Here is a 27,759-nt window from a genome sequence, read left to right as displayed (position 1 = left end):
TTTCACTTGTTTTTTGTACCGAGTATATATTTTATTGAAGGAAAGATGAGTGTTAAATTAAGGCCTACATTTGATGAAATAATCCACTCTTGTTTGTTATATTGTCAAGTTCATGGGATGCCACAGCGTGAGCCTTATCACAAGTAGCTGTCAATTTATGAAATGGGGGTTGCCAGATTTTCAAGATATCTCTATTAGTAAAGTAACTCCATATCAAGAAATGAAAAAATCCCCATCGCTGAGCTACTGCTTGAATATAGTCTTCCACCAGTGATAGCACTTCCCTAAAAGAAAAGATTAATTAAAACAGAATTTTCTCAAGTTTAGCAAAGAAGTGAAAGTAGATAAACATTAGTAAATAACAATCACACAACGATATTATTAAATTAAGTGAGTATAATATTTTTCTATTACAATTGGCATACATTACCAGCTACCTCTTTAATTCAATTATGGTCCCTTTAAAAAAATATATTATAGAGTATATCCTGCTACTTTTTTTTTACCATGGTGTACTTATCTGCTATTTTGTGTTTTACTTATTCTGATCTCCTATTATTAATAACGTTTGCATACTTAGCCATTTTTTCTTTCTTTTTTCTGTTCTCTTCTCCCCCTTTATCTGCTGTTGTAATAATAATGTACATTTCCCTGTTGCGGGACAAATAAAGGATTTCGGATTTAGAACTAATGAATAATTCGTATAACTCAAGAATATCTTCCCTTGCATTATTGTTAAACATTGTCCAAGACTCCATCATGTGAGTGAATGAGCAGCTGCAACAGGAAGCTCAGTATTCCTCGAGGTCTATGGATGACGCAATGTGCGCTGGACCAGTTAGCCCGGATCAGCCGCTGAATCAAACACACTGCCCTCCTCCAGTCCTCACCGAACACTGACGAACAATACTTCTCCGGAAAACGTTTGTTTGACTCACGAAACTCACTCTTTCGTAAGTAAAACCAACCTTTTTCATATTTGAACTAAGAATGAATGAATATAATGTAATTTGTCAGCCAGAGCAGCGACCGCCTTGACTTTACTGGGCAGTATCTAGTGGCAAACGGCGTGTCGTGTCAACTGACATGAGTGGAACGTTTACATTCTTGCTGCGCAGTTTGTAGCGTATGCTATGTTGTTCGCTAGCTATTCCCAACAATTGGGAAAACAATAAGTTTAGCTAATGTTTGCAAGCTTGCCAAATGCCAAGTTGTTAGGATACAGGAGAGACAAACTGGGGTTAGGGTGTTTGACCACGTGAAAATTCATTTATCCACATAACATGAGCTCGTTTCCATTCCCTGGCTCTGGCACATGTGGAAGCTTTGTTTTGAAATGACACATTTTGTCAGTCACTCATCTTCTGAATAGAATGTGAGTGAGGAAACCACCTGTGGAGATGTCATCCTCCTTAAGCAATGCTGATAACTTTAACGTCCACCCTAAATACATACCATATTCTGACAAGTGCTGAGTGATTAATCCAATGGTTGAAACATGTTTTAAAACTGATCATCATTTAAAAAGAAAGACAGGATGAGCAACTGTATTCATTAAGCTGGATATTTGCCAGCTGACTATGCTTACTACATTTAAAGCACATTCATTGCATTGGTAGATGATTCTGAGAGAGCACCTTATTGATCGCTAGGACTGCACCTTATTGTTATTTGAGTCATTCTACAGAAAAGGTGGAATCTGGGTGATACAAATCTGCTGAAATATATTCCTTCTAAACACATCTAAAACCTGTTAAATAGCAATAACTAACTCTTAATTTGATGAATCCACAACAAGTAGAGCTTAAAGTATTTTTATTATTTTTATACATTATACAAAGCTTATTTGTATAGGAATGTCACTGGTGTTACGTGTTACCAGGAAGAAGAGTAACACCAGTGACAATTTGGAGAAAACACTACCATTTTAACAAAATGGCTGCAATGTGTCAGACCAAATATGGCTTCAGTCAATATCAAAATCGTTTAACTCTTCAATACAATACATTTTCCCATTCAAATGTTCACCCCTAGGGCTATGAAGTTAGTAACACTAATGACAGACTTGAAAGACAATATATAATGAATGTGAGTATTAGCTCAACGTCATGTATTTTGGTGTCTGCAAAAGTAAGTGAAAGTACTTCCACCTTTTCTGTAGAATGACCCATTTGCTTTATTAGTTAAACTGTCATCCAGTCATGTAATTGTTTTTTTCTTTAAAAAGTCAGACAAAATGCAAATCACAAGTTCCATGAGCCCAATTTGGCATTGTCAAATTGCTTGTTTTTCAAAAATGTAATCAAGTTTTTATCTGCAAGAGGTTATATATTAACATTTCATCCTGCACCAGCGTAGTAACTGATATAACACCCTGTCTGCTGTCCCTCCACAGATTATCTACCTGTTGGACTGAAGGCCCTCATCATGTCTAAAGGTACCGTGGTTCTTGCCTACAGCGGTGGACTGGACACATCCTGTATTCTGGTTTGGCTGAAGGAGCAGGGCTACGACGTGATTGCATTCTTGGTAAGGTTTACCAGTTTGTGCAACAGATGTCTTGAGTCAGTTTTTTTGAACCACTTGCTTTGGCATGTCATGTATCTTTGCCGTTTTTATGATTCACTGTTTTCAGGAAGCTGATACAATTTGTCTTTCCATTTGTACGAGTTCTCCATTGGCTGCAAAAAGTCAGTTCCGGTTAACTCCCAACACCAGAGGATCTAACTGGATTTACTTTTTGCCCTGGTGCAGTTGAGAAGTGCAAAGCAGGCAGATTTTCTTGTTTTCTAACTGTCCATTCAGTTGTTTTGTGATCTGGTGTGGGGGAGGGGTGGCTGATTGTCTGTAGTTCACTGCCGTGGCACGTGAGGTGCAGCCCCCCAACCCTTTTTGCCTTTCCGGGGGGGGGGGGGGGTTTGAAAAGAGAATAGAAGCCACTGATCCAACGCTTAATTACATTTTTATGAAACCATGCACATGTTTCAGCTTGTCAGAGAAGATTGCGTCAACAAACAGTCAGTTTGTCATCCTTAGCTAAACCTATTGTGACGAACAATGAATTTTGTTTTGCTAACAAACTAAACACGTTCTTTACCCGTTTTGATAATAACACTGGATAATTCTGCAAAGTGCACTGAAATGCTCAAAACCATAAGACCTGCTTCCTCTGACAAAATTACCATCAGTGTCGAAGAGGTCAGAAAAACATTTCAGTACACCAACACCAAGAAAGCTGCTGGGCCAGATGGGTGCAGCAGTTTTCTACTGAAAAACTTTGCTACTGAGCTGGCTCCAGTGTGGCAACCCGGCTTTCAGGTTTCTATTGACATGCACACCATCCCTCTGTCGTGGAAAACTTCACAGATCAAACCGCGGCCCAAAATCCCATGCCCATAAGGACTATAGATCAATAATAAGAAAAAATTCTGCTCCGATTTCTTATCAGTACAACACAAGACAAACTTGATCCATACCAATTTGCCTATAAACAAGGGTGCGGTACAGAAAATGCTGTGGCCACTCTGGTTCACATCATCACTAAACATTTAGATAGACGTAACACCTATGCAAGAGCCCTCTTCCTAGACTTCTCATCAGCATTCAACACAATACAAGCAGACATCTTGGTGTCAAAAATGGCCAAAATGGAAGTAAATCCATACCTGATTTACTGGTATGCTGCTTTCCTCACTAGTAGAGAGCAACTTGTGAAGGTTAACAAAACCCTGTCATCTGCCATCACAACCAATGTAGGGGCCCCCCAGGGCTGCTTGAGTTCAGCTGTGCTCTTTACTCTATACACTGATGATTGTCGTACCAACACACCAAATCAAGTCATCATGAAGTACTCTGATGATACTGCAATAATATCTCTGCTAACACAGACGACCCTGAGCTGCACCAACAGGCTGTAAATCAGGTGGTGGAGTGGACTGATAGCAATGCTCTTGAGATCAACACCAAGAAAACTGAGGAAATCATTTTTGGCTCACCATCTGACTCCCATAAAGTCCCCATTGTCATCCATACAGATGAAATCAAGCAGGGAGTTTCATACAAATACTTGGGTGTAATGATTGACCGTCTGCTGTCATGGAAGTATCACATTGAATATCTGTGCAAAAGGACAAAACAAATAATTGATTTTCTCCGCCGTCTTAGGTCTTTTCGGGCGAGCAGAGAAATTCTTCTGTTTTTTACATCTGTGATCATGTACTGCAATACTACCTGGTACAAATGTTTGTCAGCAGCTTTAAAATCAAAACTGCTCCACCTGTTAAAAATCTGCTCAAAGATTGTTGGTCAACCCTGTCAGAGATTCTATGACTCAGCCTATCATAACAACCTAGTGAGGCTGTCCAACAACATCATCTCTGACCCAAACCATGTTCTGAACAGTGAATATGAACTGCTACCTTCTGATCGGAGATACAGGGTCCCACGATTCAATAAAGTCAGACTGAAGCACTCCTTTGTGCATCAGTCAATCCTCACAGTAAATACAGAGCTAAATCCCAGGTCAAATGTACGCTGAAGGCTCTTTGAGCAGCTTTTCTCTCACTGATTGTGCTGTTATGTTAAATGTTTGTTGTTTGTGTTTCATGTATTTTGTCTGGATATTTGTCTGTTGATGTTGGACATGGAGCTGCTGTGACGCAAGTCAAATTTCAGACTTGATCTGACAAATAAAGTAATATCGTATGTGACTCATCCTAATGTTCTTGAAAGGTATAATCAGAAAAGCAACGAAATGTACATGATAAAATACTAAAAATATCTAAAGCATAGTAATGTGTTGTCTTAACAGGTAAATGGTCCTTTGTTTAGTGTTCAGCTCAGGAGATCATGCAGCCTCTTCAGGCCCAAAGGTGCTGTGCAAGCTTGGTTTCTGTGAGGAGATTGCCTCTACATCTCAACAGACGTGATCTGAATTCTAAGATCATAGATTGACAGAGTTAACACTTGCGCAGTCATGAGCCCAGGTTTATATATGGAGGGCTTGCATGTCATTTCACAGCATTTCTAAACTGAAGTGACTGCACATCGTTCCAGACTCCTGGTACTAGGATGGGTTAAAAGCAGAGAACAAATGTCACTTTGTGTGCTGTGTGCTCTGCATGTGTGACCATTAAAGAGAGTTTCATCCCTCCCAATTCTATATAGTACTTTTTAATGCGCAATTGAATGTGTTTTCTTCTAGGCCAACATTGGGCAAGATGAAGATTTTGAAGCTGCCCGGAAAAAGGCAGAAAAACTTGGTGCAAAGAAGGTAAGATACAGAATGAAAGATGATGTAACTTTAAAGGATCATCAGTAGTTGAAATCTTCTCACCTTGACTTTTCCAAATTCCCAAAAGTTGTTGGAAAAGAGTCAGTTGATTGTTTCACAAAATGCTGATATGTTTAAGAGGTCCAAACAAGGGACATTTGGGTCCCCTGTAGCTCTAAGGTTGCAACATATTGGTATTTTCTAGCATCTTTTTATCTAGCATTTCTTTTTTTGTATCTAGCATTCATGTGCTAAAGGGAAACATAGACATAATATGTCAAATTTCAGTTATCCTATCATATTTCAGAGCTTCCTCATGTGTCATGAGGAAGCTCTGACTTCTGATATTATATGTATGTCATATATAGGATATTGTAACACTAGTAAACAAGTGTATATTGTAACACTAGTAAACAAGTGTTTCAAATGTGGTTTTGAAGGTTCTCTATGGCCTTAAACTGCAATGATATTGAGCAAAACCAAGTTTCCAGCCTCTTCAAATACAATGTCAAAGCATGCTGTTACGAATGGACATCAGTACCTGCCTCTTTGTGGCAAAACAATCAGTTATTTTCTTAGAAGGAAAATATATAAATAATAATTCATTAACGGGATGAATGGAATCATAAAGCCCTGTTCTGTGCCCTGACTTCCGTTCTTGTGCAGGTTTTCATTGAAGACCTGCGTTCAGAGTTTGTGGAGGACTTCATCTGGCCTGCAGTTCAGGCCAATGCGGTCTACGAGGACCGTTACCTGCTGGGCACGGCGGTCGCACGGCCCTGCATCGGCCGCAGTCAGGTGGAGATCGCACGCAGGGAGGGCGCCCAGTTTGTCTCCCATGGTGCCACTGGAAAGGTAAACCAACCCCCAGACGAGAGACTACACTCTGGAGAAAGGAGGATAAATAATCTGTCAATATGACTAAATCCAAGACATCTATTTAAAGAATATCGACATAAACTTGCCTTTAGACTAGAGTTTGGACAGACGAGTACAATTGGGGAATGATATGGAAATAAAGACTAGTTTCCTTGACTGCAATTCAAGCTTCAAAATTGTGTTTACAGGCTTTTTGCCGGATCCACAAGCATGCCCCAGCCAGTTTGAATTTTAAACACAAAATAACAGGGTCACTGTCCATAGTCTGGACATGATGTTGAACATTAACGTTTTTAACCAATCTGCAACAGAAGTCCTCTCTCCTCAGAGCCATTTCTGACCTCCTACTTTCAGAAACTAAAATGCTATTCTCTTAGATTTCCTGCCAATCTAAGACAGATGTTATCATTTAGTGTCTGCATTTGTTCTCGCCTTGCACTGAACCATCAGCTAAATGACATGAGTCACTGCAGCTCAAAGGAAAATGCAAATATGTTTTTTCTGCCTGCCAAATAATTTCTGACTAGTATGAGTCAGGAGTGAGTGAAAAGGTAATAAGCCTGCATTACATTAAATGTTGACTACTTACCCATTGTAATTTCAGTCAATTGTATGGATAGATAGCTCTTTTGAAAGAAACAAACACCAATAAGATGTATACATTTCTACAAAGTGTTGTGAAACTAGAATATAATTAAAACAACTGTTTTTTTCTCAACAAGTGTTGAGTCAGTTTCACATATTGTGCACCTAAGAAAACAAATTGCTCTTTAACCAAAAATGTGTTCAGGATGCTTTTATATGGAGTCCTCTAAGTTGTTGTATTTTCTCATACAAAATGACAATATAATAATAGAAGTTAAGTGATGAAAGACGCACAACAATTTAAACCTTTGGTTAAGTTTTCATGACTTATCATCTCTTTCAGTCAGAATAAGCACTTAAAATAGATGTTAGACTAAGGCTCTAATATTTTAATTAAAATGTTATGAACAGTATTACTATTACACATTGTCAATGAATAAAGGAATCCTCTTTATTTACTTGTTTTATATAACTTTTAATATACAATACCTTTACCAATTTTTTACACTTCTACAGAAATATATTATTGACTGTCATTTGATGAAATGCAGTGTCCACAGTTTTCCTGTAGATGGAGACAGATACCACATCATGCTATACAGACCTCAAATAATGATATGTAACTTTATCACTGCTCAAAAACTGCTGTGCAATACAGCTGAATTCTTTGGCGATTCATCTATTAAATAAAAGTAATCTGCAATTATTAAAAATATATATTTTAGTAATTTTGTACATTTGGTGTTATAATATATATGGGGTTTAGACTGATAGTTGCACAAAACTGTTATTTGAATTATGACAACTTCAGCGCCTATATGCACACTTTCATTTCCTGTTGTTGATTTTAAACTGTTAATAGAATTTCAGCTGAACACTGTCTCCCATGTGGTACATAACGCTGAGCCTTCGTGTCTGTGCTTTGCAGGGAAATGACCAGATACGTTTTGAGCTCACATGCTACGCCCTCTACCCTGAGGTTAAGGTAGGTGTGCTGTTTTACTGTATGGAGGTTATGGATGGAACTGTTTGACACAGCATCTCAAAAATGAAAGTGCTGCAGAGGCCGACACTCTCTCCGTCTGTTCTGTGCAGATCATCGCACCGTGGAGGATCCCCGAGTTCTACAACCGCTTCAAGGGGAGAATAGATCTGATGGACTACGCACAGGTAACTCCATCGGGCTGTTTGTGTCAAATGGAAAAATCTGTTTTTCAGTTCAATGGTATCTAGGGCAGGCAATAGAAAGTCTATAAAATGTCCAAACAGCAGAAAATGTTTTGTTCCACAGAAATATCCAATATGTCACAGATGAAAGTTCAACCTAAAAGTATTACATTTGAAATGTCTCTAAAGCAGGATGATATCTCAGGAGCATAATAAGAAAAGAAAAGCAGTGATTACAGAAATATGGGTGCTGCATTTTATTGTAAAAAAAGCCTTAAATATATTTATTGTTTCAATTTATTCCATTCTCAAATACTCTCATGTCCTTATTTTACATCTGTATGGAGCGTTCCTCTCATGTTATGTTTTTTTTCAATCCTTTTTTTAAAAGATTGATTGTTACATCCCTGCTCTCTACTTTCATTTCATTTCAAACCCATGATTATTATAATTTAACTAAACCACTCTCAGATTTATATTATTTTGACCATGCATGCAATCCTTTGCACACGGCTCATATGTCCCCATTAGATTGTGGTTTTTCCCCACTAGAGGGTGGTCATGGTGTTTTAGTGAACACCACTCTTTTGTTGGAGAACTGATATCTCACAATCCTAAAACACTACATTCTTGACTTTCCCTTTGAACATACCAAACATATCATTCTTGGTTGATTGTTTTTGCTCTTTTCACTGCCGTCTCTTTAAGACAAAAGCAGTGTGAGGAAAACAATGCAATTTAGTTTCACAGCATGCCAAAAACCAGCCAGTTTGCTTGGTTCCTTGTATTCTCAGATTTCTGACAGGCAGGTATAGCCCTGATTTATAGTTTCTTACCTTTTATGTACTTTTAGCTTTCAGGTATGTAAAAGTGTGTAAATGAACAACTCTCTCTCTATGTCAAACTCTAGAAACATGGCATCCCTGTGCCGGTCACTCTTAAGGCACCATGGAGCATGGATGCCAACCTGATGCATATAAGGTGGGTAGGAGTCTTCCGTTTCTATATTACTTTTTTATTCAATCAGAAATAATAGACTAAATAATCTTTTTCTACAGCTATGAGTCCGGCATCCTGGAGAATCCAAAGGTAAGACCACTTCCTAATGGCATGACAATACATTTCTGATTCCTTTCCTTAGTCCTATACTATTAGGTATTACTTTTGTCCTTCTTTTTGCCCCTTCTTTAATGAGTGTGCTGATATAATACTTTAAGAAACCGACACATTTAATGTAATAAAAGAAAAGGTCTGGTTAAATTCCAGAAAAGTCACTTTAAATACCATATTTTTGTTTCGCAGAAATGTATGCTCAATGACATTTCTGACTTTTATCCAAAGTGTTTAATTTTAATCTAAATCACCGATCCCATCATACAAGAACCTGCAAAAACGAATTGAAGCCATTAGCACTATTTTTACAGGTGAAAAAAAGATGTACACCCAAAAAGTTCAAGATAAAATGTCTTGAGGCTCTGCATAAACATCGGGACAGTCGATGTACACAAAACATTCATCAGACCTTGAAGAATAGATTTTAGTATTGGTACAGTTTGCTATATAGTACAGTAAATATTTACAGTCTCACACACACATAATGTCAACAACAAACAACATATATATTTGTTTCACCCTTTTTGGAGTAACGTTAAAAATAACACAGCAGCACTGTTACGGTCCCTTCTGCTGACCCATGCCACCCCCACCAGAGACAAACACAACACTCTCTCCCACAGTGCCATGGGTGAATCAGAGTTTGATCTCTGCTGGGGTCACAGGTCAGCGCAGTACATACAGGTTGCCCCCGATGACCCCCAAAGCTCGCATCCCTTGGTCGCTGTGTCTGTGTCTCTGTCTCTCCTCACCCCGGGTCCTCGCCGGGCCCTGGGAAGAGCCTGGGACACACAGACACTGACTTGTCGTCAGCAACGCTTCGACTAATTCCCGATTTCATGGGAGCCGGGGAGGGGGAAGGGTTAGGGCGTTGCGCCCAGCTGGGGCCTCCTGAGTTCCAGCCCCAACTCCTCGGGACCTCATTGTTCCACTGGTTGCGCCGCCGCGGGCTGCGACGTGGGAGGGGAGCCATTTCATCGTGACACCGTGACACCAAAATGTCACCAGTAACAGTAAAGTACAAAGGCAGCGCGCCAGACAGATGAGTCCCCAATGGACGGGGTGTCACAAGGAGGCGAGGGGTCCCACTCTGTTGGAGTGGAGATGCAGGGGCAGGGCACTGTAACTCACAGACCTCTATCTCTCTCTTTCTCTGTCCCTTTCCCACCCCTCCGCTGCCTCTTTAGTGGTCGGCCTGTGGAGAAATGTTTTGAAAAGAATGAGGCGAACCGGCTCAATGGCATAGCGATGTATGATGACAGTATTGTGTAACTGATTTCATTCAGGGGTTTTGTGTTGGACCATTTACTCCAATATTGAATCGATTAATGGCATTAAATTCAATGAAATATTTATGGTCCATGGGTCCATAGTGATAAAAGGATTTGAATACATTACACAGGGGCAGGGACCAACATTCTATTTGGAACTTTGAAACAAGCTGGGATTATTGAGTAATTTTTAGCAGCCAAAATCTCTGGGGGCACGTCCCCCTCTGGTAATTGGACTTTTTCCAAGTTTGTTAATTAGGGTCAGAGTAAACATCAACATCACACTAACAACAACAACATCTTAATATAATTCTTAGGTTAAATATCTATTTACATGGTTTTAAAAGCAGGTTATTAATGCAAATGTAAAAAAACGAGAATTTCTCACCCAACTCAAACCAACATGACAGATTCTGATTGACCCACGGGGTCATCTTGTTCTAAGTATCTCCTCTCTGTATCAGCCTGTCTCTCTCCTCCAGTTACAGCCCTTAAGGCACAGGGTGGACCTCAACTATTCAAACCCAACAACGTACAAAGGCCCCTCTCTGCTCAACACAGTCAGATTAGGAAATGTCCAAATGGTCGCTCATATGTTCTCCTGTAGATAAGATTCAGCAGAGTTCAGGTTACTCTATGATTAACACTGTATCCTTCCTGATAACCCTGGAGCACCTTGCCTGTAGCACAATGGCCTGGTGACTTTTTTTAACAAACTCACCCCCATCTGGCAGCATTAACCTATGTGAAGACATGTGCCCAGGGAAACTGGTGTTATCATGTGTAGAATAGAGGTTGTCGTAAATACAATGTATCACACTCCAACTTTAAAAGGTTCTTAAAATGTCCTCAATCTATCTGTTCTTGTTTTAACCATTAAAGCAATATTGCAAAACAGTTAGAAGGACTACTTTATGGATATACTGCATTTAAAGGATTTTGATTTGTAATGTTATATTTAATTAACAGGATTATTTGGAGTTATCTTTCTATTTTTGCTCAATTGAATTCCAATTCATATTTGGATTCATACTCGGCATTGCATTGTAAAATGCTTAATTCTGCCATTGAAGATTTAAACCATATCATCCATCCGTAGGTCATTATAGTACTGTCTAGGCATTTTATAGACATGTCTCTTCATTTCTTATGTTGAGGTATTCATCAGATTTGATCAGCAATTTGTTAGCAGTTTTCTCCCCATACCTCCTCCACACATGGGCAGTCAGGGCCCAGCCTGAGGCAGCCTGACACTCGTCCTGAGTCATTAAAACATCACCTCAGTCTTAATTATAGCCTGTGTCAGTGGGCTTCCTCGGGCCCACCGCGCTCTTTGATCAGAGAGCTGATGAGCTGCTGCTCGTGTTGATTAGGAGTAAAGGAGCGTGACGCCTCTCCTCCGCTCACCTAGAGGAAATGAAATCTTGTTTTCTGCTGGCCGCATGGCTGGCTGGAAAGAAGGACAGACATAGGATGCCTGTAGGGGAAGGAAGTGGGCTTGTAGGTGTATGTGTGCTTTGAAGCAAGGAGGTCAGTGTTTGTAATCGGCCTTCCCTCAGGTGTGATTGGTCTGACCTGTTATACTTAGACCGCGCTACCTGCGTCCAACTCGCTATCTCTATAGCTTTGCTTCAATGTAAAGGTGCCTGTTATCCTCATTCAATTCATCCGAGGACATAGCATTAACCAAAACAACCGTGGTGTTAAGAATGTAATGTCCCTTCAGTATGCGTATATTGGTTTATCCTTGTCTCAATTTACCATGTTTGCATTTGAAAGACAATGACAGACTTGAAACATGGTGATTTAAGTGTAATTTCCAAATCATTGCGCCAAATAGGTTTTCGCCATCCTCTTCTCTTCTATCGCCCTCTCAACTCTCCCCTTCTTTCCTCCCCCTCTCCCTCCTGCCACCTCTCCCTCTTTTGGCTCTGTTGGCTTCGATTGAAAACCAATGAGGCAACTAATATGTGGAAAGATAGAAATGTACTTGCTTTAAGTTCATGCGTCAGCCCTCTTCTTTGCTGTATGGGCCACGTTTAGCACAACAATATGGCAGGAGCAAAGACTGCCAAAGGAGCTGCTCAGCGCTACATGATGGTGAGCTTCATGCCCCATTTCCCACCAATACCCCCCGCCCCCGCCCTCTCTGTCTCTACCTTTTCCACTCTTTCAGGGCCATGGCTTTGGGACAGGTCCACCTGCAGGGGGTTTGAATTGAAATGCATTGATCTCTGGCTCACTGGAAACAAGCCTATTCCCTTTTTTTTCTTTGTATCCAATAGTCCAAGAGTAAGTTTGAGCTCTCTTGGTTAGCGCATGCATGAGTTTTCAAGCGTTCCTAAGCCAGAAGCATGACTTTATAGATTTTAACTTTGTTTTTAATTCAACAAGTGGAATTTGTTCTAAAATGAGACTTCTATCTAAGCCATGCAGTTAAGTAGTAAATGATTTTGTGCAATAGAGTCAAATAGGTTATAAACTAAAACTGGAAATTAATTTGAATTCTTTCTTAACCAGAAATCGAGATATTCTTTCATTAAAAGCTTAAAGAAAAAGTGGTTGTTTAGGTGCCATCTGTATTTTGCAGAAAGACTTAATCTTGGCCTGCTTGTTTAAGAAGTGCATAACATGTCAAAAAACATAAAAAATAATAAGACCTTTTCAATTTTTTTTCATAAGTTAGCAACACATACAGACAATGCTAATATGCACTGTGTTTTATTTGAAGATTGGAAATGTTAACCGTTGGTTTACAAGCAGCCTCCACAGGAACTATATACTTTCACATTCTCCAGTATTTAAAATTCAGTCCATCGTCCTCCCCCTCAAAGTATGCATCAAAAGGCTTTTTAGGGGAGTCATTTCACCCCTCTCCTGTTCACTCTCATTTGGCATCTTTCAGGGCATTGAGGCAGAAAATAAAGGAGAGGAAGACGGGCGCCTTCCCAGTCAATTTTGGTGTTTAGTTAAAAGGAAGGAAAGTGATTGCTCTGCTCGTTTTCTCTTCACTCACAGGCGACGAGCCGATGCCGATTAGTTATTGTATGATGATTTAGTGTCTGGTAAAGCTTTCCATTTAAATGCACCCAGTAGTTATTTTGCATAGTCCCCCTGCAATTTGCCTCAGCTCAGGAGACATTGGCCATCGCCTTGTCCTAATGCTGTGTAATTGTTGGAGGGCCACATCGCTGGGCGGACACGTCAGACTGCCACGCTCTTTTAGGTCCCAACGCTGACTTACTGCAATCTTTACTGGCTCCCACCATCTGGAAAAACAACAAACATCTGTCACCCAGGACAACTTTAGTGGATTTAGGGTGTGGAGTTTGCTGCGTGATGCCCATGTTCAACATTTGTCATTTGAAATAGAATAAAAGGGAAATGTCAGTCAGAAAATCAAAACTGGAAAACTGGAAGACAAGAGAAAGTGAAAGCATGTAGGCAACAAAGGTACATGATAGAATCAGATCTAAGATTTTCACAGACAGGCAGAATAATATTGAGGACTAATAGGTTCCTTTTATATTATCAGGTGTGATTTGACTTGTCAAGTGTTCACTATTCTCGTGGATAGGAGTCATTTCTTTCTTTTGCCCTTTCTCTTTCTCGCTGCCTCCCACTTTACCCCGTCTTCCCCCTGTGGTGAAGGGCCTCGCAGGGAAAATGAATCAAATAGAGGAGAAAAATGGAACATTGATTTTCTTTTCCTTTTTTCTTTTCGTCCCCACTCAACTCTTGATGGTGTTTTCAGGTTTCCCTTTTTTCACGCATCATGCTCTCTTTTCTTCTCTCGCTATGTCTGGAGTTGTCCGTTATCACCTCACACAATAGTCTCCCCATCCGCACTTTGAAGAGGTCTCAGAAGGTCTGCGTTATTCATCAAGGGGAATCAAGTGTGTGAAATAGAGTGAGTGTGTGTCTTTGTGTGTGTTTCAGAGCAATGCTCCGGCTGACCTGTACCTGATGACCAAGAACCCAGAAGAGTCTCCCAACACCCCCGATGTACTTGAGATAGAGTTCAGCAACGGTTTGTGTTTCGTACACGGTTCACCTGTTGATATCTGTCAGCCTTAACCTTATCATCTTAACAGTTTTTAAAAACCTAATGCCAAAAAATATCTAATATATACAAAATATGTTTTTTAATTCCCTTTATATATAAGAAAGATCTGCAACACAATTAAGTAGAACAATTTAAAACATCTGGAATATAATCGGCCTTATATTTGTGAAATTGATTTTGGTGTTTGTCTGCTTAATGCAACCTGGTCTCTTGCATTTGAGCTTGCAATATGTCCGATTTTAGGTCGAATTAATTTGCAATCAGATTAGTTGATTACATTTGATTGGCTACAATAGGCTGTTTCCTATTATAGGTTTACTTAGCATGATTTGTTTATCTAATTATCAGCTCTGAACTTCTCTGTTGCATCAATGAGATATAGGGTCCATCCTCACTCAGGGTCCACGTTCTTCCTTATTACTTAACATTGGTGTTTATGGCCGCAGGGCTACAGCTCTCATACTGACCCTGTTGCACTTTATCACCCTTCCTGACCACCCAGACTTATCCTCAACCCTTCACAGCATTACTCGATCCAAAGCTGCCATGTTTAGCTCCAGGGCACACACAGGCCGGAAGCATTAACTCCAGCTAATACACCAAGCCCTGAGGGGCCAGAGAAACGCTCATTAGATATATTGCCAAGAGGGCCGAGCTGAATGGTGGAAAGTGTCACATGCTTGCGTAAAGAGTAAATGGCAAGAAACATCCCAGCCTGGGGCAAATGGCACAGATGTCCCTTCATCATCCCTGGTCACTAGTGGAGGCTGCAGATCACTAACTTCAATCGGAGGAGAGACACTAGCTCCTCTGATCATATTGACTTAATGGGCAGCTTTTATGAGCTGTAATATAAGGGAAGTTCAGAAGGTTGGCAGAAGAGTTGGTGGGAACATTTGTGACCACTTAAGCTGCTGAAAGTGACGATTTAAAATGCCATTGAGAAGTCAATATGTATCTGCACTGAAACGGTGTTCTGAATATTTTCCTTGGGAAACTGGTAAAGTGTTAGCAGTTTCTCAAAGAAACAAGTAGGTTGGTGTCAGTTCAGCTGGAGGTGAGATATGCTTTTGTCAAACAGAGATGCAGTAGTAAATCGAGTCTGCTTTCGCGGGTTCTTTGCAGGCCTGCGCTACGTTTTCACACATATTCTCTGTGCCTTTTATTGAGCACTCTATGACAAAAGCTGTTTTAGTTGTCCACACAAAGGCCCGAGCCTACTCCTCCCTCTGAGCACAAGATCAGCACAAGAATGTTTCATTTCATTCCCCCTCCCACCTTTTCATCCCTGCCTTTCTCACCAAAGTTTTCTCACTGATTAAAAAAGAATATTTAACGACAGGAACCTTTTCCCCCGTCAAACACTCCATTCCCAGATTCTCTCCCTATTTTAAGAAGGAAAAGAAAAAATCATCCCTCCCTCTTTTCATACCAAAGAAGTATAGAGGAAAAAGAGACAGAGAGGAAAAATGTAAAGCAGTAATTTTTCCTACAACTGTGTCTGTGCTCCCATTGTCTGCACTGTTAGGCTGCGAAAAAACTGAAGAAAAGGATCACGGAGAGAGAAAAAGACCCCTCAGTGAATGATCGAACCCGTATGATGGCGAGAGTGAGCAAAAAGAGAGCGCAGGGACGAAAGGCCAGCCCCTACACTCCCACGTTCAGACACTTAATTTATTTGAACTTTTAATCTAATTATTAGGTATCTGGGAGGGGGTGCAGTTTTGATAATGCACCATCCACACTGCCCTCTCCTGCACTGGGAGGTAGGTTTTTCTTCTGCCATGGGAGCAAGCACGATTCCCGCGATATGAGAATGGGCCATTAACAAAGCCCTTGTCCGAAAAAATGTGTCAAGTCCTTCACGTGTCATTCCTATCAAAGCTTTGTAAGCGCCGGTTGAAAGGCCAACAGAAGTGCTGCTCTTCACCTCAAAGCTGTGTGACTGACAACTGCAGGCATGCTAAAGTGTGTGTGTATAGGAATGAGCACTGTGTGGATGAAGAGGGAATATCAGCAGATCTTATCCTCTTCTTGTGTAGTGCGCACATGGTTATATTCCCTTCTCACACACTAGGACACACAGCCATGTCTCGTGTTTGTTTCCTCGCCTCCACCTTTGGCCCCATGTTGCTCATTGAAGGCCATGAATAAGCAGGTCCATGACAGTGATTGATGTGTACTTGGTTTAAGAGGCTTTAGAGAGGAAGTGTGTGGATTGAGCGTGGGTGTTTAAAAAAAAAAAAAAAGGAAAAGAAAATGTGTGTGCGTTTGAGACATGATACCAGGTAGATGGATGATGATGAATCTGCAACTTGTTTTTTTTTTTTTGTCTCCTGCACATGCGCATGAACACACAAACACCCAGTGGTGCAAAAAATCTCAGCGCTAAGGAGAGTATGGGTAACAAAGCTGCGTGTGTAATTGAATTAGGAAAAGGCCTGCCCACGATTTCACAGCTTTCAAATGAGCTGGGCCTTTGAATTTATTAGCCTTTCTCACCACCTCCTTTTGTGGTGGCTTTTACTTTTAGCTGACAGCTATTGATTTCAGTGGCTGAGATAATGAGCACTTGTCAGCAAATTGTATCAAGTCTTTGCAATTTCTTTATTTTATAATTGGTTTCTTAAAAGCCATTTCACAAACTGGTCGATTAACTGTTCCTGTCAGGTATCAATTTAGATTCGTGCGAATTATTTGTCAATTTGATTATCCGATATAATTGAAAATCACTTTGGGCTTGCACTATTTTTAATTGTGTTTTTTTAATATTTATTTTTGTATGTCTTGTAAATTGCATTGTTGAGGAACCTCCAATCTAAGTTTTTCATAAATAACATAATTACACCGTAGTTTTGTATGTTATGACAATAAGCCTTTGAATCTTGAATGAATCTTTGGGTGCTTCATTACTTGTAGATTAGCCTGTAGACTTCTGTTCTTGTTTGGAATTTGATCATACAAATGCATACAGGTGTGTTTTTGTTTTTCTTCCAAAAAAGCCCCAAAGGACCATGACAGCTCTGTGTTTAAAGGCTATATTTATGAAACATTGATATCATATCTACAAACTGAATTACTGGACAAAATACATTTTTATTTTCAAATCAAAATACACATTTCTTTTAACTTACAAAGATAAGAAGAACATGTTACATTAATTGCTGTTTCAGTTTTTGAATCTTTAACATCAAATTATGATTTGAATTTATTTCTATTAGATAGGAAAAATGCAATAAACTTTGTTCCAATGCAGAGCTTGAAACTGATGCTAATGTTCTACTTTTCTTCCTGCCAGTTAGATTGTGACATGGTTTTATTGAGTTCTTAACACTATCCCAAAGATGGGTTCCAAATGAAATTCAATTAATTCAGGGCAAAGATTATAAATAAGAAACAAATGAATTGTAATATAATAAATTTTGTTTCCCCTTCAGGAGTGCCTGTGAAGGTGACCAATGTGAAGGAGACCACATCAAAGGACTCACCCCTGGATATCTTCTCATACCTCAATGAGATTGGGTAAGCCTTTTTTTGTATTGTCATTAAAGCTTTTATTTGAAAGCACCTTTACCTTCCATGTATGATTTGTTTACTATGTTTATGTAAGTGTCCCCAGAGGTGGAGCAGTGGTTAAGCGCACCACATCTGGAATCAAGTGTGTCTGTCGCTGCTGGTCTGGGATCAGATCCCAGCAAAGCTTTCCCTCCCCTGTCTCCTCCACTCTGTCTCACTCTCTGTCGACATAAATAAAAAGTACTGAAGGTCAGCCATCTGAGGAGATATATGTGATCTACACCGTTAGAAGCTCATTGCAGATGAGGGCTTTTTGGGGGAAATTGTCTTTAACTTTATACACTGCAATTGATTTTATAAGGCATCTGGTTAAGTTAAAGTTGCTTCTTCATTACATGCATCGAAAACTAAATTGTAACATGTATTACGTCGAATAAATGTGTTTAGTCAAGGGATTATTTATTTTTTAGCTTTGCTATTCTAAATATCATATTTTAGGAAAGTAGATGATGAACAAAACAGATACAAAAGCTTCTTCTAATCACTATACCAATGATGCTCATAGGTGTTTGGATATTTCACTCAGACAATTATTAAAATAAGGGTGTGATTTATTTTTTATTTTCTCTGTATTCATTGGAATTTGTAATTATATGTTGTATTGTGTATAAAAAGATAATTATGTTTGAGTCTAGCAGGTTTTTCTCCACTGAAATGTGTATGGCCCTCCTTCTCTTAGTGGAAAACATGGCGTGGGTCGGATTGACATTGTAGAGAACCGTTTCATTGGCATGAAGTCCAGAGGTAAGGAATTAAACATTTATATTTATTTTCAACTGTCTAGGTAATGATATATTTGTTTCTGTATACAAATCAGCCTGACAGGTGCACATAGACAAACAGTGATATACGCTGTAATATGCAGGGAGACATATTGCCACTTTCTCTGAAAAACGTCTGAATATTTTAATTCTACATCTATTCAAAAGCTTTCCTTTCAGTGTCTGTCCAGGGCTTTCATGCAATTTGCAGTTATTTTACATGAGTGCTTTTTGTCACACCTGCTTTTCCACTTCCATTAAAGCGGGCCGGATGAAAATCACACTCTCCTTCAAGGAAAGGTTTTTCTCTGGTTCACCTGGAATAAAAGCCACTGAAGTTATTTTCCTTCTCTTATGCATGCACAAACATACAGAAAACACCCACACTGGGAACAAGATAACGGCACACACGCTTCACTGGATACACACAAATACACAGTGGATCACGTATGTGCACATGCAGTCGCACAGGGAGGTTTCTGTCTCTTTATCTCTGGTGTCAACAGGCAACTTGAAAAGCTCCTTTGTTAGATCTCTACATGTGTTACTGCAGCTAATGCACGAGGGCAGTGAGCTGTCCTGGCCTTGCATGACGCACCCCCCCCCCCCCCCCCATATGTTTTATGATTGGCAAATTGACTGGCCAACAGACTTGTAGCTGTGGCGCAACTTGGCAGGTAGAAATTGGAAAATGGGAAGCCCACTTTTCTCTCCCCTCGACTGAACAAAAGATCAAAGCTTTTTCCTCCACTGAAGCAGTAGGAAGAGGTGGAGCACAAGGTGTCCAAGTGGTTGAATAACTACCATCAAGTGTACATGTTGGTCTCCTCTGGACTGGCAGTCTTGTTAGCACAATAGATGATGGGAGGGATTGAATGGGCACATGTCATACCTATTTGTGTTGGGTCATTTTTATTTGTGTGGGGTCAGGGAGGCGGGGGGGTTTGAAATGGTTTGTCAAGAATGTTGTCACTGTGCTACAAAACATTCAACAGCCTGTGTGTCAGACTAACATTTCCCACCTGTCACAGTGCTGTCAGGCCTTTGACCTGTGCGCCGGTGATGGCGTTAGCAGAGGTGCACCTATCAAAAGCAGTCGGAAATTGCTGTGTCTCTTAATCATTAACAGGCTGCCTGACGTCCAGTCCTTGCTACTGTAAAAACTCAAAGACTGATGCACTGAAATCATTCTTACAGCCCCAAAACATTTTAAATATTGTTTCCATGTATTGACATTACTCATACAGGAATGTCCCTCCTCTAAATAGCACAGTTTCACTTTAAATTGTACTTAAATCTTCATTTAAAGATATTGATCTGCTTTTTTAAACATGTGTTGCCTGTTTATGATGGACTCTTTGCCCAAGGGTTAAAGGGGATCAGCGCAGGAAGAATTCATTCCTGACCTGAACCCCTTCAGGCCTGCAGCATGGTTAGCATACCTGCAGTAACCGTATGAAAGAGTTAAAACTCCAAAACCACTGGGGGTGTTGTCTCTTTAAGCTTAACTAAACTGCCACTGTCGGAGCTGGCCCAGATAGCGTTTCATTGTTTGCTCCTCGCTGATAAGCCAGCTCTCTTTTAGGGTACTTAAGCCAAGTTGTGTTGGAGGGCATCTTTAACTGATTTATCTGATAGAGCCAACGGAAATGTCCCTACGTGCCCTCCGTGGCCCTGGATCACTAAAAAGCCACAAGCCGTTCTAGCTCAGGTGGAAACCTTTTGAGGATTTAGACAATTAGCAGCATTGCTAAGCTCTTGGCCGCCAGCATAAAGAAGGTGCTTCTCCATTTTCAGATCAGGAACGCTTTAGGAGTGTTTGGGGTCTTACAGATTTGAGCTGCTTCCCAGATCGGAAGAGATTAAATGGTGTTAATCTGTTTAAATGGCAGAAACACGTTTTAAAGATAATACACCACTCAAATTGTGACATTTAGCTGTCTTTTGATGGCTTCAAAACTTCTGGTTGGCAGTAAATCCATTTTTATTTAACAATCATTCAAATTGACAGATGATGGGAGAAACCATGTATTGGCTTGGGAAACCTACTCTCAGGTTTTTCACAATTTCAGCCCTGACAAAAATGGATGTCATTGATAAAACTCCAATTTCTGTTGTCAAATCTGTCAGGGAGCACTTCCACTGCCCCCCTTTTGTTTTAGCTGACATGTGATTGGCAGCTTCATTTCTCCTGCCATCTACCTCATCTTTTCTCCCCTCACCCCTCCCTCCCTGTCCAGAGGGGGTAAATTGCAGGGTAGGCAGAGCCTAGGTCCGGGCTCCAGGCTGGCAGGGGCCTCCTACCCTGTCATTTACACAGGACAGGCTCATCCATGTTCTGTGAGCGCTGTGAAGGCCTGTCTGTCAGCCGGCTGATTGCTAATAGAGCTTTGTGTCAGAAGAACAGGGCTTGTATTCCTATGAATGGCCTCTGATGATGGCAGTGTGGACAGAGGTGCTTGTTGTGATCAAATTAAGTGATGTGGTGGAGGATTATGTGTACTATTTGCTACAATTTCTATAACTTGTGTCTCAAAAACATGATAGATGATACAACATTTTTTGTATTCTTTTTGTTCTGTTCGTCAGGGATTTATGAAACCCCAGGAGGCACAATTCTGTTCCAGGCTCATTTAGACATTGAGACCTTTACCATGGACAAAGAAGTGCGTCGCATCAAACGGGGCCTCGGGATCAAATTTGCTGAACTCGTCTACAACGGTAAGTCCCTATAATACACGCTCTAATAAGATGGTTTCACTTAATCTGTTGTATGTATTGTCTTTCATTCCCCTCTATCTCTGGCCTCATTGCTTAGTCATAACTTTAAAGAAGGGCATGCCGGTATATTTATCTCGGTACAGGTTAAGCTGCGTATACAACGATTGGGCATTAGACTTCCACAGTAACTGTCCATAAAGACTTACGGTAATATGTTCCTAACTGATTAATTATGCCTTATTGTCATTTGCACCATCTCAATTGTTTGCCTTTACAAAATCGTATTGGTGATCATCACTGGTAATTGTACATGTCAGATATAAAACTAGACCAAGCCTGTATATCAATGTTTGTGTGTAATTCCTGGAATAAGCAACACAAAATTGCAGCACGGACATGCAGGATATATAAATATCATAAATGTATAAATAGGATATTTAGAAACAGTGTCTCAATTCATCCAGGACACAACATGAGACAAGTTGATTTCTCAACCAGTTTTAGTGGACCGATAGGCAGAAAGACTATCGGCAGACTGAAAGACTTACCGTGTGTGTGTGTGTGTGTGTGTGTGTGTGTGTGTGTGTGTGTGTGTGTGTGTGTGTGTGTGTGTGTGTGTGTGTGTGTGTGTGTGTGTGTGTGTGTGTGTGTGTGTGTGTGTGTGTGTGTGTGTGTGTGTGTGTGTGTGTGTGTGTGTGTGTGTGTGTGTGTGTGTGTGTGTGTGTGTGTGTGTGTGTGTGTGTGTGTGTGTGTGTGTGTGTGTGTGTGTGTGTGTGTGTGTGTGTGTGTGTGTGTGTGTGTGTGTGTGTGTGTGTGTGTGTGTGTGTGTGAGCTTTTCTCGGCTCAGGTGTCTTAATCATCCCTTCTGCTCTGTCTCCAGTCTCCTGCACCTTCATCCACATAATAGGATCAGTGCCATTAGAGACTGACTACTAGGCCACTTCAGTTATACCCTCCAGAGAAAGGACACACACACACACACACACACACACACACACACACACACACAGGTGCTACCTCCAGAAGCAGGGCAGAGATTAAACCCAATGTGTGTTTAAATCATTAATGAGTCTGCAGATTGATAGCTGACTGCTGGCAATGGGGCTTATGTTAACAATCCGCCTGTCCTGCATCTGTTTTGCATAAATACGTCATTAATTACCCAAACACATTTTTACAAGAGAATCTGCAGCAATTAGATGTAGCGCAGTACAGATTTAGCAATGGACAAGGGGAAAGTAAACAACAGCTACATGTGTATTATGTGTCATTTAATTCCGTCATCGATTTAGAGAGATTTAATCAAAGGTGGTTTCATGTAAATGTAAATAATAAATCCTTATTGTTTAATGTAACATATATAAATCCTCGCTTTAAGATTGAAAACAAAATGTAATTGAAGAATCCATAATGAAAATAATAATCATTGAAATATCCCTCAAGAAAATCACCGTACAGAGATATATAGAGAAACATGTACACAGAACATGAAGAAGGAATAAAACTAGTCGGCTTTAAATGTAACTGCGCCTGTGTTCGATTGTCATGTCGGACGCCTCGTGCCAATCCAGAGGCAGCGAGACGGGGAAGGTTTGTGTCTTTGAACATGGCCAGATGATGAGGTGGAGGTCAGCCGCGGATGAGAGGAGGACCCCCGCTGAGTGGGGCGTGTCCGACCTCTGAACATATACAGACACAATCTCGCCCATCTGTCTCAGAGATTGAAGGGCCAGGTCAGAGAAATGAGACAAAAGAAAGGGGAGTATGAACTTCACCTGGAACAGAAATGAGACCAAAACACAGTTTCAGCTCATGAAAGACAAGTGTGTGGGCATCACGCACACACACACACACACACACGCCTGTAGATGTACAGAGGAGGAGTCTCTTTCTCCACTTTTCCATCGTGTATATAGTTTCCCCAATGTTCTAATTGATAACAATACATTATAATAGTTGATGTTAATATACATATATATATATATATATATATATATATATATATGAATATATATATATATATATATATATATATATATATATATATATATATATATATATATATGAATGCAAATATGAGACAATAGAAACTAAAACAGTTTTAAACAAACCTTCACCATATATTATTTAAATATGTTTCTGTTTGCTTGCTCGCCTCAGGTTTCTGGTACAGTCCCGAGTGTGATTTTGTGCGACACTGCATAAACAAGTCCCAGGAGAATGTGGAGGGCAAAGTACAGCTGTCTGTCTTCAAGGGCCAGGTCTACATCATGGGACGAGAGTCACCCAAGTCCCTCTACAATGAAGAGTTGGTCAGGTAAGCAAGGACATAATGTCATTCTGTGTTTCTATGTGTCATGGTTCCAATCATTTGTATTGAACGTTTGTATGTCTGAGGAAACAAATGGGGATCATTAACAGTTCTTACATTTATATATTTTTGACAAAAATAGTTCTTAGGATTTTTTACTTTTTAAACTGTCTCCTGCATTTGCACAACCTTCCTCAAAAATTGTGAAAGTAAGGATCAGTACCTCCAACTATGCAGTGTTGGGTCCTCTAGTTTCAAGGGAATTGAGCTTGAAAAGTTCATTGAATTTGATGTTCAAACCCTGTGCCATGTGTCAGAGAATCAAAGTGTGTGCTTGTTCTTGACAGCTGTGTTTGGCTGCTCCTGGCACAGTGCGGCCTTTTCCACATGTTCACCAATCAGCCTGTTGCTAGGTCAGCTCGCCCAAGTTTCTCTTATGACCTCTACATCAACATACTAAACCGACCCTGCCTCACAAAGACATCAGAGAAGTGTCAAGCTCAGTTCCTGGAGGGCAGACCCGACCTCAGCCCCGCCTACTGCACCCCCGTGGCCTCTTAGCTGCACTAACAGTGGGTTTGTTCAGGACGCTGACCCCTGATGCCCTCTGGCCAGGCTCAGCACTGACCAAAGTAAAAACCCTCCATATGCCTCTCCATCTCCTCTTCAGTCACACACACTCCAGTCAGAGAGCTAATGGCCTTTTCAGCCAGAGGAGGGAGGAGATTTCTGTGGGTTTTAAAAGGAAAGTACCTGGGTGTCATGCTCGTTAAGCAGGTCAGAAAGAGTAAAGCTAGGACATGTCTCACATGGTCAGCCATTCAATTTGGATGGATATGTTGTCCTGTGTGAGAGAGATAAATAGAGTTGACACTGTACTCATTCAGACATTGCCCCAAAAAATATATATACATTTCTTCTTAACTGTGTTGCTATTTATCAATCTGTGTAGCTTTGGTGTAAGTTGCCAAGTGTTGGAGTAGTTAAGTAGAAAGAAAGAAATAGTGTTAATCACCGGAAGGCGAGTGTCACCTTTTTTCATTACATATATATCTAGATTGATAAAATGCACTACAGAAAAAAAGTCTGTTTTGGGTTCAACTTTCCTTTTAACACATAGCATTTGTATTGTATTGGATAAAGCTTTGTCTCAGTTTTTGTTAGTATTCTGTGTTGAGTAATACATGATTTACTTTACTGCTGAGTCACTCTCAAGATGATCTACGACTCATACATCTTTCATCCAGTCAGTTGCTAAGAAACTCTCACTGATGAAGTCTTGCTTTCTCAGTTCAACACCTGACCTTGTGAAGACACATTTCTTATCTGGGCCGACACATGAGTGAGACAGAGGTGTTGTGTTGCAGCATCACAAAGTCCTGGAGGCCCCTGACAGATGGGGCAGTGGTTCCTCATGAGGGAGCACAAATCAGTTTCAAATGTAGTCATGCAGAGTGAAACACATCTTTAAACCGTGCTAATGAAGAACAACAACTATTTTCAAGTAATGCGGTTCTTCATTAGCACCTTTTTCTTACCTTCTGATCAACCATTGAAAATATTTAGTTGGTTTAAATGTAACCAATGTTGTGTCTCCAATATTTAATAATAAAAAACATTCAATTACTTTATATAATCTCCGTATCTGTTTTTGAAATAAAATCTTAGGGAAGGATTTACCGGGACACATACATGTAAATATATCTAATATGTATATATATGACCCAAATATGTATATATGTTCATTTCAAATAATTTCTTATTTTAAAGTTACTTAACTTTATATAATTTTAATTGTACCTTTAATTATATTAATCTTTAATCTTGTGTGAATCTGTGCTGCCCTTTTTTTCAATGTGGTTTAAACTCCTGAATTTCCCCACAGGGATTAATAATATCTTATCTTAAATAATACATTTTGATATCAAAGGTGACTTTAATTGTTAATTAATAAATTGCACATATCATAAAGGAAACTTGACTGGAAATATTTGTATAATACTTGTTTGAAATATTAACATAAAATAAATCCACTAATCAGATAAATTGACATATTAGATAAGTATTTGGCCATCCTTCTTAAATGCTTAACCATGTCATTTCTCTACTGCCCACAGTCCAATTCAATTATTCATCTTCAGTCACAAAATATGTATATTTGTACATATGAAGTTATTGTGCTTTATTAAAAAGTATTAAAAGAGTGCAAATGTATGCATACATGTAGTGTACCATACAGTGATACACCTGGAAGCTGCCGTTTCTCACATGCACACTCATCTACCACTTCATGACGACCTGCTACAATCTCACACACACACACACACCCACAGACCAGATTAGGCATGAAGCCCCCGCTGACATCCTGTTGGCTCTCCACAGGCAACAGTAAACGGCGTCATTAACACAGTGGTAATACAGCCCGTCACCGCACCCTTCTGAGAGAGAAATGTCACCCTCCTCACTGTCCGCTGGCTCCACTCTCAATTAGACTGCAGGGTTTCTTAAAGGAATACACAAAATATCCCATGCTCGCAGCTACACACCCACACACATATTCTTTAAAGCCACTCACTCATAATGGTGTTCAGGTGCCGGGCAGGGAGCCTTGTATTGAGAGTAGATGATTTAGTCGTCGGTCTTTCTTTTTATAGTGTTTATCCTATCAATTGTTGGCAATTTCCTCTTTTGCTAAGTGCTTTTGAAGAAGGCGTGAAGGCTGTACACTGGGAGCTGGGGGTGTCGCAGGGAAGAGAGGACTCAGTGTATTAGGGAGTGTATTAAGCACTGCAGGTAGAAACTGCTGTAATTACACAGCACACGGACACTCTTTGTGAGACACTCGCACACACTAAGACAAGATGACAGCCTCAATGACATAGAAGCAGAGTAGCACAAGTTTTAGATTTGCGTCTTGTTTTGTTTTTTAAGAACAAGCAGATAAACTTGAATACAGAAATATCTAATTAGAAAATCCTCTCAACACTTGGCTCAGTGTTGATATGATGGGATTGTTTTAAAATGGGTTATGTGCGTCTGTTGTGTGCTTGTGTACATGAGCCAGTTTTCATTCTGCAGATATTGATCCTCGGTTATTCAACACAAACAATGATAAAGACGAGCATTCAGACGATGATCGATCGCAATATCATTTCAAAGCATTGTCAATGATCCAGTTTTCCTATATAGTTGATGAGGCTCCTGTGTTTACTGCAATGATACCAAACATTGACATCATTTTGTTAGCACAATCTCCTGTAAGTCTTTCCTTTCGTAGTTGCTCATAGCAATGTTTTCCTCGAGCGAATTTGAAGATTGGTCTCTGAGGACTCACAAGCCTATTTTTTTTTTAAACCGTATTTTCCCAACAGCATGGACGTGCAGGGAGACTACGACCCATGTGATGCCACTGGATTCATCAGGATTAATGCTGTCAGGTTAGCATCCCTTGCATTATAAGAAATCTCTCAACCGCTGCACAGAACAGTCACAAATGTCTATTAAAGCGACTTGTTCCACATGTTTAGACCTTATTACTAGCCTTTAATCCACCACCTTATTCTTTGTCCTTCTTCTCCTCCACAGGTTAAGGGAACACCACCGTTTGCAGGGTCTCTCCAGTGTCAAGAAATAACTTGTGCATTCCTGAAAACCATCTTTCTCTCTTTCCTCCTCTCTCTGCTGCCTTAAGCAGTAGTAGGTTTAGATTTTGTGCTTTTTGGCTTATTGTCTACTGTTAGTCATATTTAGGGTATCTAGCACAGTAGCTAGCACACTAGACGCTTTCTGTAAAATGTTAAGCTTCTATTGTCACGAATAGAGAGGAAAAATATAAAAGATGTTACACAATGCCATGAAAATAGTTAGAATTAGATTTACAGATGATTAATAGTTTTTTTCTGGGTGAGCATTTCTTTAGAATGTATTTACTAGTATTTCATTTTTTTTTAGTTTGTCACCTTTTATGCATCAGTAGGTCAGTACAAATATTGTAACTAGGGAATAATTGTTTCAGGAATAAAGCAGACTGAAATGCG

The 27,759-nt window shown here is 40.0% G+C and overlaps 1 protein-coding gene across 1 annotated transcript; it reads left to right on the top strand.

Annotated features, from left to right (window-relative positions):
- Positions 1 to 774: 774 nt before the first annotated feature.
- On the top strand, positions 775 to 27,759 carry ass1 (argininosuccinate synthase 1). The gene is made up of 15 exons (XM_079657983.1): positions 775 to 953; positions 2,396 to 2,529; positions 5,204 to 5,272; positions 5,939 to 6,127; positions 7,665 to 7,721; positions 7,832 to 7,906; positions 8,814 to 8,884; positions 8,962 to 8,992; positions 14,227 to 14,317; positions 17,791 to 17,875; positions 18,609 to 18,673; positions 21,280 to 21,411; positions 23,572 to 23,728; positions 27,094 to 27,159; positions 27,308 to 27,759. The coding sequence occupies exons 2-15, from the start codon at positions 2,428 to 2,430 to the stop codon at positions 27,354 to 27,356; spliced, it is 1,239 nt and encodes a 412-aa protein (XP_079514109.1). The 5' UTR covers positions 775 to 953; positions 2,396 to 2,427; the 3' UTR covers positions 27,357 to 27,759.

The sequence above is a fragment of the Notothenia rossii genome, assembly GCF_949606895.1.
Source record: "Notothenia rossii genome assembly, chromosome: 11".
NCBI classification, from domain to species: domain Eukaryota; kingdom Metazoa; phylum Chordata; class Actinopteri; order Perciformes; family Nototheniidae; genus Notothenia; species Notothenia rossii.
Note: the sequence above shows the minus strand (reverse complement) of the source record. Positions and strands in the feature narration are given on the sequence as shown.

Bases quoted from the DNA above. Each gene is read 5' to 3' on its own strand.
- ass1 (XM_079657983.1), top strand. From the start codon at position 2,428: ATGTCTAAAGGTACCGTGGTTCTTGCCTACAGCGGTGGACTGGACACA. The intron at 21,412-23,571 runs GTAAGTCCCTAT...TGCTCGCCTCAG, and splicing joins TGCTGAACTCGTCTACAACG to GTTTCTGGTACAGTCCCGAG. The intron at 27,160-27,307 runs GTTAGCATCCCT...TCTCCTCCACAG, and splicing joins ATCAGGATTAATGCTGTCAG to GTTAAGGGAACACCACCGTT.